Source organism: Nicotiana tomentosiformis, chromosome 10, assembly GCF_000390325.3.
Source record: "Nicotiana tomentosiformis chromosome 10, ASM39032v3, whole genome shotgun sequence".
NCBI classification, from domain to species: Eukaryota; Viridiplantae; Streptophyta; class Magnoliopsida; order Solanales; family Solanaceae; genus Nicotiana; species Nicotiana tomentosiformis.
Genome location: NC_090821.1, coordinates 79,758,630 through 79,770,267, shown reverse-complemented (window position 1 = coordinate 79,770,267; position 11,638 = coordinate 79,758,630). Strand labels below are relative to the sequence as shown.

The following is an 11,638-nucleotide window of genomic DNA, read 5'->3' as shown; positions in this document are numbered from 1 at the left end:
TATCGGAAATAGCCCCTCTATCCTCATAAGGTAGGGGTAAGGTCTGCGTACACACTACCTTCCCCAGACCTCACTCGTGGGATTTTATTGGGTTTATTTTTGTTGTACTCGCAACTATCTGTTTTTAAGAACAAGATGTGATCATGGTCATGACTCCCTATTATTTTCTCTAGTTTGTTGCCCTACGGCCTGGTCTCCTTTGCTCACTAATTGCTATACTTAATTAGTAAGTGTGGACAAAATCTGAAAGAACAAGAACTTAAAAATTTATAAGCACAAAAAAAGTATAAAAGAATTTGAGATTAGTGGATCTAAATTATAGCGTCAAGCAGTTATTATTGAAGAATAGAGAATGTAAAGCAGTACAAGTGAGATTGGATAGGTGGTGGGGATGATGCAAATAGGCCTTCTACAACTCAGACCACTATACATATGTTGCTATCAACACTTTCATGAGCTGAATAACTTTGAGATTAGAGGATTCAATACAAGATGCAATTAATGGAAGAGATAAAGCAGTACAAGTGAGATAGGATAAAGTAGGAAAGCTATGATACAAGTCCAAAGTGGATAGGTTGTGCGGACAAATGCAAAAAGGCCGGTTACAGCACAAACCACCATAGATGTCAACACTTCAACTGAATACTCCCATGTTAAGTCTTTTGCATACAACACAAATAACACTGTTGACATCCCCATAATGTTGTTCAAGATTACTCGGACATAGATCTGCTTGTAAAAAAAATTAAATAATATTAGAGTTGTCAACGCAAAATTACAAATACAAAAGAAAGCAAGTACTCTGCCGGAGGTTTCATGAGAAAATAAAGAGAAAAGAATCTACTGAACATAGTAACTGTGTTGGAGAATTTGAGATAGATGAGAAGAGATGTAGACCTCGGAAAATGTCAAAGAAGAAGTTGTGGAACTCTGCTGGCTTGTTGAAGATAATAAAGTTATTGCTGTTATTGCAGTTCTTGCATTGATAGCCAGAGGTACTATGACAAATGATAGGAAGAAAGAAGGCGTGCCAATTGCATTTGCGAGTCGTATAATATTATCCATGAGTGGATCAGCACACAATGTTAATATAGCAGTGCCCAAAATCACTTGCAGCACAGACTTGCAGAATGCTCCTTTCAACACCAAAGAGTAGTCGAAACGTTTATGTTTTTCTCTTTTAGCCTCATCCAAGAACTTGTCGACTTCTCCCCATATCATCTGCAAAAATAAATTCCAAAACAAATCTAGCTGTCAAAATATCTTGTACATATATACATCAGACACAAGACATATAGGACTATTTAGTTAGCAATATATTTTACTTTATCCTGAAGTTCTTCGGTAGTCCTCTTGGCATTACGAAGCCAATATTTCACACCATCGAGAAACTCATTTTCGTCTATCTTGTTATCTTTATTTTGATCAAAATCCTTGATGATTTCCTCGATAGAGCCTTGGTGATCTAGATGTACTTCTCTGATTTTGACATTTTCCGTTAGTTTCTCCAGTTCTGAAGGTGTTAAGTAACTGTTTTGATCATCATCTAACTTTTGGAAGAGCCTGTAACACGATCAGATGATAAGGATTAATGAGACATTGATTCTTAGGAGCTTGTGAAATTTCTCCTCTGAACTTGAAAAAACATTGTTGGTTTTTCAAAAGATGGTTCAGCAAAAAAGGTTGGAAGATTTATTGAAAGTTTCTCTCTTGAATTTTATTAAGCATGGAGGGCTTTAAATAGCCTACTCTGAAAACAGAAAATTTGTAGAATAAAATTCAAAAGCCTAAAATATCTCAACTAAACTTATCTAACTAAAATTAAATTCAAACAAAGAGTCCTCCTACAACTAAACTACTTATTATTCTAGTAAATCAGCAGTAACATATGCAAAATCCAACAAACATTACCTTTTAATAGCTTCTATGTTGGGGCTACCGTCATCTTTTAAAAGGCCTTCGGATTCAATTGCCTGGTTCTGTATTTGTGTGAGAACTCTTGGCATGAGCTCCTGAATCTTAACTATTTCTTTTTGTTGTCCCTCAGTGTACGCCTTAACTACCTGCATATATATGGAGTTGCAAAAATTAATCATTTTACATAGTACTAGCTCAAATTATGATCGTATTCCACCTTGTTTCTATCAACATCCTTTTATTTTGACTAACTAAAAGTAATTCTTTTTGTCACAGATAGAGCCACTAGTGTCTATATTAGTGAAAGAGCAAAAGAAGATGATTTTTTTTTTGCCTCATCAAAATGTTTCTTGATGGAGGTGGAATCGCCCTTGGATTCCTGTATCAATTTCTTGCATCCCTCAATGAACTCTTCCTCATTTATCCTTTCATCTCCATTTTTGTCGAATATCCTTGACAGTGTTGACAGGGCAAAGTTACTGTCCACTTTAACCTTTCCTGATTCAAGCTGGTTTACCAGTTCTTCTAGTTCAGTGAGTGTTATGGAGTTGCTCCTATCTTTATCGGCTTTGATAAATAATCTGCACGAGTGAAATTATCTTGACTTAAATAGATCAAAATGCTGCTACTTTAAATGAATTGTAGTATTAACTGTATTTCAACAACAACAACAACAACCCAGTAAAATCCCACAGGTAAGGTATCTGGGGAGAATAGTGTGTATACAGACCTTAACCCTACCCGTTGGAATAGAGAGGTTATTTTCGATAGACCCTCAACTCAAGATAGTATTAACTGTAAGTCTTGATAAATATATGAGGAAACAAGACTTTTCATAAGAGTTTAACTTCTACACAGTGACTTGTAAAAGTAAGATGTTTACACTTCCAGGTGACTTAAAAGTATGGGCGGTAGATTTAACTCATTATTTAAGGGTGTCAAAAAATGTTACCCTTTGAGCGCGTTAATGTCAGGACGTCCACCTTTAAAGAGATTTCCTCTTGCCTGCCTTTGGATATGCTCCACAAACACTTTCACCAGGTTTTCGTGTTTTATGTATTCTAAACACTTTTCTTGAATCAATGGATTCCACATCTACATATATCAGAAACATAATAAACAGACATGTTTTTACAACCTGAAGTACACAAAAGAGTGACTTATATATGAGCTTAAGTTAATTTGACAGTGATCAGGATTATCAATTGGATAATGAACCATAAATTAGGTTGTTGATGATAACCTGATATGCGAAATATGACAGCAACAATGTGACTGATACTATGAGAGCAACAAGAACGGTAATGCGCTTTCCTACTGATGAACTAATGATATCGACGAATAGCATTATTATGAATGGTGCAAGGGAGAGAAACATGACTCCAGCTATATAACCAGTTAGATCATTTGTTATGATTCCAGTACCTGTAAAGAAAGATCTCATTCTTATGATGCTTAGTTATATCTTTTTCCAAACTTCATAGTATGAAAAGGAAATTAACATACGCTTTAAGTCTTTCATTTTCAAAGTAGAAGAAGATGAGTCTGCACTTTGTGTATTTGAATTTCCTGAGATGTTTTGTCTCCCAAGTATGACACATATGCCCCAGAGCACAGTAAGATTCAAGACACTGGAACCAACATTCGAACCAAGTGCAGAAGATACCGATACTTGAGCTTGCTCTCTGCTAACCAGTAGTCCAGATACTGGAAAATCAATGGCTAGTTAGAATTTTTCGACAAGGAAGAATTTAGAGATTGTGTGCATTTTGTTCCAATGCTTAAAGGGATGAGAGGCAGGGGCAGAGCTAAGCTACAACCAGATGGCCAGTCGAATACCCTTCATCTGAAAATTATGTTGTATATGTTGGGATTAAACCCTCACAGAAATAATATTTACGGTACTAAAAGAGGAATAATAATATAGCACCGACATACGGTAATTAACAAGAATAAAAGAGTGACAACGATATCAAGATTTTTACGTGGAAAACCCTTTTGAATAAGGGAAAAAACCACGGCCCTGAGACGAGCAACTAATATCACTATAGCAAGGAATTTTACACTTTGTAGGTCCGAGTAAAATACTCCAAAAATCACTACAACACTCAAAAGAAATAACCCTTTTTTGATATTCTCACTTCACTATAATATCGCTCACTCTTTATTTTCCTCTATAGAGTTTATTTCTCACAATGCCTGAGAAATACTCTCTGCAACTATTGTGTTGCTTCTCTTTCTGTGTGGTGAAATGAAGAAGCCGAAGCTCTCCTTTTATATGAGAAATAGCCTACCTCTTGAACCAATCATAATGAAGGATTGGTTGAAAATTTGTAATGCAAATTATTTTTTTATCCGCCTAACAATTTGATATTTTCCTTGAGAAAAGATGGTTGTCAATCAAAGGAAAGAAAGTTATCTTCCTTAATTTATGGGATAGACCCTACAGTATATAAGGTCAAAATATTATTGTTTGCACATATATTTTATAATTTTGAACACCATTAGCAATATTACTAGCTTCGCCACATGGGATCACTAATTCACAATTGTTAGAAGACGTGGATCAAACATGTTACTTATCAGTGACGTAGCTAGAAATTTGGCTAAGGATGTACAGGTTTTCTTACCTATGACAAGGTGGGTTACTCTGATGGTAAGCACCCTCCACTTCCAACCAAGAGGTTGTGAGTTCGAGTCACCCCAAGAGCAAGGTGGGGAGTTCTTGAAGGGAAGGATGCCGATGGTCTATTGGAAACAGTCTCTCTACCCCAGGGTAGGGGTGAGGTCTGCGTACACACTACCCTCCCTAGACCCCACTAGTGGAATTATACTGGGTTGTTGTTGTTGTATTAAGGGTGTACAAAATTAAAAATACACTCATAATAGCTAACAGTTAACCTCTGTACACACATAATTTCGGTGAAGGGTGTGCACCAGGCCACTCTTAGCCTAAGGTGGCTCCGCCCATGCTACTTATATGTACAAGAGTTTAGGTTTTCTGCATTGATAGTGTATGGATTTGAGTTGACTTATAGTAATAAGTAACTCATCATAGCAAACCTGATATGGTAACACGAAATAGGATAATAACTTGGTATATATAGTTGGTTAAATTACATTTGTATTGTAAAATCCTTTATGATGTAAGTGTAATATATATATATATATATATATATATATATATATATATATATATATAAATAAATATGGTACTTGAACATTTCCTTGGAAAGATAAAAAAAAGTTATAAGGAATAGATAATTACCAAACGCCATAACAATTCTTGGCCAAGTTATAAGGGCTGGAAAGATACTCGCACCAAAAATTCCAGTGTCAAGAATACTAAAGAGCCTGTTGCTTCCTATGGACTGTACTTTCTCACCAAGAATTAGCAAGTACTGAAATATGACAATCATGAAAATGTACCCTCCAATATTTTCTACACATGGAAAGAAACCATATATATGTTTACATTCATCCCCTGAAGTTATAAGTGCCTTTGAGCTGCCTGGGCTTAGATATTCTGATTGATTCTTGAAGTGTTCAACTCCATCTGAGATCAATCTACTACTTTCTGAACCTTCAAGTTTCAGAATACGCCCTTCAATAATGGGAAAAACAAAGATCAAGATTGTAATAAAGAAGAAAGAAAAGCTAGCCATTCTTGAGAAAATGAAGAAAATTTTGTGCAAGTATGAACCTCAATGTTTATTATTCCTTAGCTGCTACTGGTTAATATTTATAGTACTCAACTGGAGAAGTGAAGTTGTAGAATAAGACATCATGCTCACATCAGGAAGTTGCATCATCGTAATATTTTATTTTGTCCACCAATAACATAGTTAATTAAGACCCGAAAACTTGAAGACTTAATGCTTGTTTGGATGGTGGTAATATGGTTTCATAGTGTATCGTATCATATTGTATTTTATTGCATTGTATCGTTTAATGAATATGATGTTCGGATAGATTGTGTCGTTTGTCATCATTTCATGATATCACGCACCAGCAATATGAAGAATAAACTTGTAATATTATAAAAAAAAATTATCATACAGGGTAAAATCACTATATAAAAAGGTAGGGTAAATAATAAAATAAAATTATTTAATAATAATGAAGGGTGAGATTGAGAGAAAAAAATAAGGTAACGACGCGACCACACCAAATCAGTCGTTACATAAAGTGACACATTTCATCGTTACGTAACGACAGATTTAACGATACGATAATATTTAACTAACAATCAAAACAAACATAGTATCGTATTTAAAGTAACAAAAAATACAATAAATAACAATCATCCAACCAAGCTTTAGCGAAAACATAAATAAAGAAGTACAATTGAATAGGACATCATGCTCACATCAGGAGGTTGCATCATCGTTATATTTTATTTTGTCCATAAAAAAATGTTTAATTAAGACCCGAAAATTTAGGGTCTATATTAAATTTAATGAATAATTGAAGACTTAGGGAGAACATAAATAAAGTAGTACAATTGAATATTCATATAAGTATGGTTGTCTAGTGGAGGTGCTAGAATCAATATTAATTTTCAGTTTGTGGTGCAAAATGTGGTTAATAATGGACGAAGAGTGGTGGCGCGCGCATGTGATTAATGCTTTAGCTCTAATAGTCTAATTTAATGATTTCTCACATGTTTTAATTCGAAGACAATTAAGTTATAGGATTTCTTTTATCCCTAGTACACAACTTGGTACAACGTTGTTCTTTCTTAATTTCCACCATTTAATTATTGGCATGGAAATAAGATTTAAAAAGACATTAATTCATCAAAATCAGAAAATTAAATGTATCCACGAAATCATCTTTCACTCGGTGGTTAGATCAATTCCCTCCAAGAATATTTAAATAGTAACAAATTTTACCAGTAACTAGTTGATTTAATTTTTTTTTGGGTCTTCTGGTAACCACTCTAAATATTTTATAGAAATAATCAAACACCACAATCTTTAGCTGGCTTCATCAAACCCACTTGTCTGGGTATCACCGAAGAAAAAAAGTAAACGAAAGAACCCTTTTGATTGGTAAGATATTGGCGTGGCAAAAATACTTGCATTAACCAGGTGCTTGCGCCAAACTAATATGTGTAAGTATTTCGAGTTTTATCAATTAATTATAGTTAATTAATATATATTATAATAATATTAAATGACTTAATCATGATAAATTAATATGATTTGACGTAAATATCGGGTGCAGAAAAAAAAAAAAAAAAGGTATAATACATATATTAATGTGTATATCACTACATCCAAATTATGTCACATTTGCCACCTACATGACAAAAATATTAATCACTTACTATTCTCGTGTTCGAATACACATCGTTTATGGCAATATTGTTTACCCGAAAAATGGATAGAGTTGAATTTGTACATAGTTCTAAGGGTACGTGGTATAATTTGACACAAATCGTAAAGGGAAGTATGAATATCTTATATTGACTGTAAAGAATGAAATACAAACAAAGTTGAATGGGGGATGATTTATGGATAAGCAAGATGAATCAATCTATAAAAGCTAAAAGGGATAATCCTTCAATATGGGAGTGTATCAACAGTATCTGAGTTATAGTGTGTTAATGCCTTAACAGTCGTCCCCTTACAGAAATAATAGTCATCCCTCTTATAGTGGAGGGATCCTACTTTAGATATAATTAAAAATACATAGTGGGAAACCCATTATAAATCAGTTTTTTCCTAATTTTCGCCGAGATTCTCTCCCTTAGTGCGGCTGTAACGGCTCTTGTCTATGAGCTCGATATTGACTCGGGGCCCGATTTTGATTCGGGCTCAATATCGGTCGGTCTTTGGCTCTTAAGCTCGATAACGTCACTTCGCATCATAGTTCGATTTGGATTCGAGCTCGATAATAACTTCGAGCTCAGTATTTATCAGTCCCTGGAACTCTTGATCGATCCCTAGAACTCGAAACTCGGTAACCTGGCTTCGGATCTCATCCCGATATTATGAAGACGTTCTTCGGTCCATTATGTTCCCATCTCGACCAGTCGTACGAATGTTGAAATCGGTTTTGACCGTATACAGATAGTCCCCTAGTTTCTCGGGAAGGATGTGGCAAGAAACGACGTGATTTTCCAACGGCACTATTAGATATACACTGACATTTGCATCGAGACCGACCATGACGTACGTGATAGTTGTCTCGTCGGTTCAGTTTACCAAGGCATTTTATGTGAGTCAGACGATGGTCGGCCACTGCTGATATTGAACTGTCATTGCTCAATCTATAAATAGTCCCTCTTTTTACCATTTATCACTTTTACATCTCAAATTTCCAAATTTTCTAAGTCCTTTCTTGCATCTTCTGAGTTCTTCATTTGTGAATCTGTGATTTTCACTGCAAAATCTCCCTTTAAGGCACCAAATTTTATCATTTTCTTCTATCTTCAACCTTCGGATTCAAATGGCAAAAACATCAAAAATCGTTCCTCAAAAAGAAAAAGCTTCTTCTTCACGGCCCACCGCCCGACAAAACACCAGTGGAGCCACAACCGGAGGAGTGCGTTCCCGGGGGGTGCGTTCTTACTTCTGATTTCAAGGTCGATAAAGACTCGTCGGTTCCTGGTCGATGTGAACCAGTATTGAGGTATATGTACTCGATAACTAAGGGACACTTCGAGCAGCTGAGAAAAGATTATAACTGGGAGAAAATAGAAGTGATAATACCGGTTCCCGAAGAAGATATTACTACTTATGTGAAAGGGTTTTTAAGTGTGTATACTTACCATTTCACATTTGGCCCCCTCGACCCTGTTGTTATCGATTTTTGTCTCCAATACCAAATAATCCTAGGCCAAATCCATCCTTTCTTTTGGTGGATCGTTATTGTATCCGCTTCTTCGTGAACAAGATCGGGGGGATGCCTTTTACCCTCGACCATCTTATTAGACTGTACAACCCCCGCCTCTATCGAGGTGGGTTAATAAAACTCTAGTGTCGGGCTACCAAGGTGTTGTCCTCAAGCATAGACGAGGAAAAAGATCGAGATTGGATGGGCAAGTTCGCTCGAGTGAAGACTTCAGACCTAATTCCGACCGAGAAGATGTCATTTCCCGAGGAATGGAACATGAAGCGTAAGTGTAATTCTGTTGTTATCTCCTATTGTTTTGCCCCTTTGTTTCTGTTACACCCCATATTTTCATACGTGAAAGTACGCCATAAATAAATTGATATAAGTTCGGAAATGAGATGTCCCATCCCGCATTTTCGTACGTTAAAATTTTATCGTAAGCTAATCGACGTAAGTTTGGGAATGAGATTATTTGGAGATTATAAGCATTATGCTACTTCAAACAAGTGATGAGTAAATTCGTGAAGGTGAGAGGGTAAGCAAATAAAAGAAAATATTTTTTTGTCGAAATTTGACATTTTGAGATAAAATACAGTCCAAACTACAATACCCCATATTTATGGACTAGTGTCATACAAGGTACCACATGGCCATAATAGAAAGATGTGCAAAGTGTGTTAAAAGTGAGTAGTATTTTAAGTAATTTGAGATAATTCCTAATTATGTAGATAATTGGGTAATTATTGGATAATGGGGGAATTAACAAGTTAATTAATAATGAGTGGATGATTAATTAAAGTCTTTGGACAAAGACTAAGGAATTAACGTGTAAGCCACATACATGAGCCATTAAGTGACTCTTGAACAACTTTGCAAGGTGGCAATCTTTAAAGAAATGATTGAAAGATGACTTCTCAAATTCAATATTTGCATTACTCACAAAGATATGGAATTCACAAAAAAGCCATAAAGACTCTAACGTTATTGCTTTAGTAGGTATCTTACAAGGTTGTGATCAAATTCACAAAGTGATCATACGGAATTTGCTACAAAAATTCATACGAGATTTCATAAGGTAATAGCAACGGGATTTTGCGATTCTAAGGGAGTACGGTGCAATCTTTCTCAAGAATATCATACGGATTTTTCCCTACTCCGATCTTGCCATCACGAATTTTGTCACAATTGTCGTGTGCTAGAAGGGTTGTCCAGATAACCGGCTCAGGTATGTTAAGGCTAAGTCCTTCCTTCATTTTGGCATGATCTCATAATTACATGTGTTTAATAACGAGGTATAAAGAGAAGTTCATACTCCCGAATTTATATACATTATCCTAGTCTCATAAATCATAGTATTCTCCTTATCGGGACTTCATATTTAATTGAGTATTGTCTTCTTTCAGTCAAGAGAGCAGAGAGCCTATATATACAGTATTATAGTATTTTCATTACCATCGAGCTATAATCGATGGGCAGGCCCTTATTGGGTAACCTCTGATCAGATGGTAAGTTATATACCGAGCCTATTGTGGTCGAGCGCCTATGAGAGAGCCTACTACGGCAGAGCAATTATATATATGTCGAGCCTTATAAAGTCGAACAACTATTTTACTTACTATATTGAGAGAGTTGAGTCAGTATCAGCAGGTAAGCATATCTTCAGATTATCTTTGACACCTAGTTACTATCAGTTATTATATTATCAGTCCAGTTTCAGCTTTCAGTATATTTCCTTATATACTCGGTACATTATTTTGTACTGACATCCCTTTTCTAGGGTCGCTGCATTTCATGCGTGCAGGTTCACACAGACAGACGGGTAGACCTCCTCATTAGGTGTTGCTCGAGTTCAGCTTGATCAGTAAGCTCTATGCCCTTCGGAGTTGCTGGGTCTAGAGCTTTATGTACATCTTGTGTATATATGTATATATGTTATGAGTAGGTCGGGGCCCTGTTCCGATCACAGTTCATCCATCATAAAGGCTTGTAGACATTTATCTTGTCAGTTAGTGCAGTATGTTGGGCTTGTAAGCCGTTTATGTATATTTTATTGGTTTGTCAGTCGTAGTAGTTATGGCGTCCTTATTGTCCCAACTTTATATTGATGTTTAGTCAGCATTTGCAATTGTCCTCCAATGTGGCCCATGGACAAAGTATGACATTATATGTTCAGAGCCCCTTAGTCGCAAGTTGGTATGCAAGGATAGGTGAGGCACCGGGTGCCGGTCTCTCCCCTCCCCCCCCCCAGGTTCGGGGCATGACAAAAGTGGTATCAGAGCAGTTCTGTCCTAGGGAGTCTAGTAGAGTCTTGTTTATGGGTGTGTTGTGCACCACACTTATAAGTAGGAGGCTACAGGGCATTTAGGACTATCACTCTTTCTTCTTACTCTAGATCATGTGGTAGAGCTCAGTTGTAAGAACTCAATTTCCTAAACTCTATCTTATTCATAATATGATGATGCCTACATCCAAAATGACAATTGGTAAAAGATTGAATGTGGCTATATAAGAGTTGAGTCAGAGGAACTCGATTTTTCATGATGCTTATGATGAGTAAATGTAAGGTCTTCAGTAGATCATGTGTGTACTAAAACGTGTAAGCTTCTTGAAAATGATCCCTAAGGCAAGAATGCCTATCCACTCTTACGGTAAAAAGGAATAAAAGAATCGGAAGGTAGACACAAGTTTCAGCAAGTAAAAGAAGCAAGGTGAAGAAGGGTACGAGATACCCAGTTAATAAAGATTAACAGTATTTACAATTCAAGCAGAAAAATATAAGCATTTTGAGTTACATTCAACAGTAACAGAGGTATGTACAATTGGCCACACCCATCTCATTTATGTCGTATGGGAGCTAACAGAAGTAGTATAAGAGAAG

General features: G+C 36.0%; 1 protein-coding gene across 1 annotated transcript; it reads right to left on the bottom strand.

The window, feature by feature from the left end:
• Nucleotides 1–308: 308 nt before the first annotated feature.
• On the bottom strand, nucleotides 309–5,643 carry LOC104119642 (sodium/calcium exchanger NCL1-like). The gene is made up of 9 exons (XM_009631205.4): nucleotides 5,186–5,643; nucleotides 3,424–3,624; nucleotides 3,161–3,342; nucleotides 2,870–3,012; nucleotides 2,252–2,498; nucleotides 1,912–2,063; nucleotides 1,326–1,563; nucleotides 898–1,221; nucleotides 309–729 (listed from the first exon to the last, which is right to left on the bottom strand). The coding sequence occupies exons 1-9, from the start codon at nucleotides 5,580–5,582 to the stop codon at nucleotides 499–501; spliced, it is 2,115 nt and encodes a 704-aa protein (XP_009629500.1). The 5' UTR covers nucleotides 5,583–5,643; the 3' UTR covers nucleotides 309–498.
• Between the last annotated feature and the right edge of the window lie 5,995 nt (nucleotides 5,644–11,638).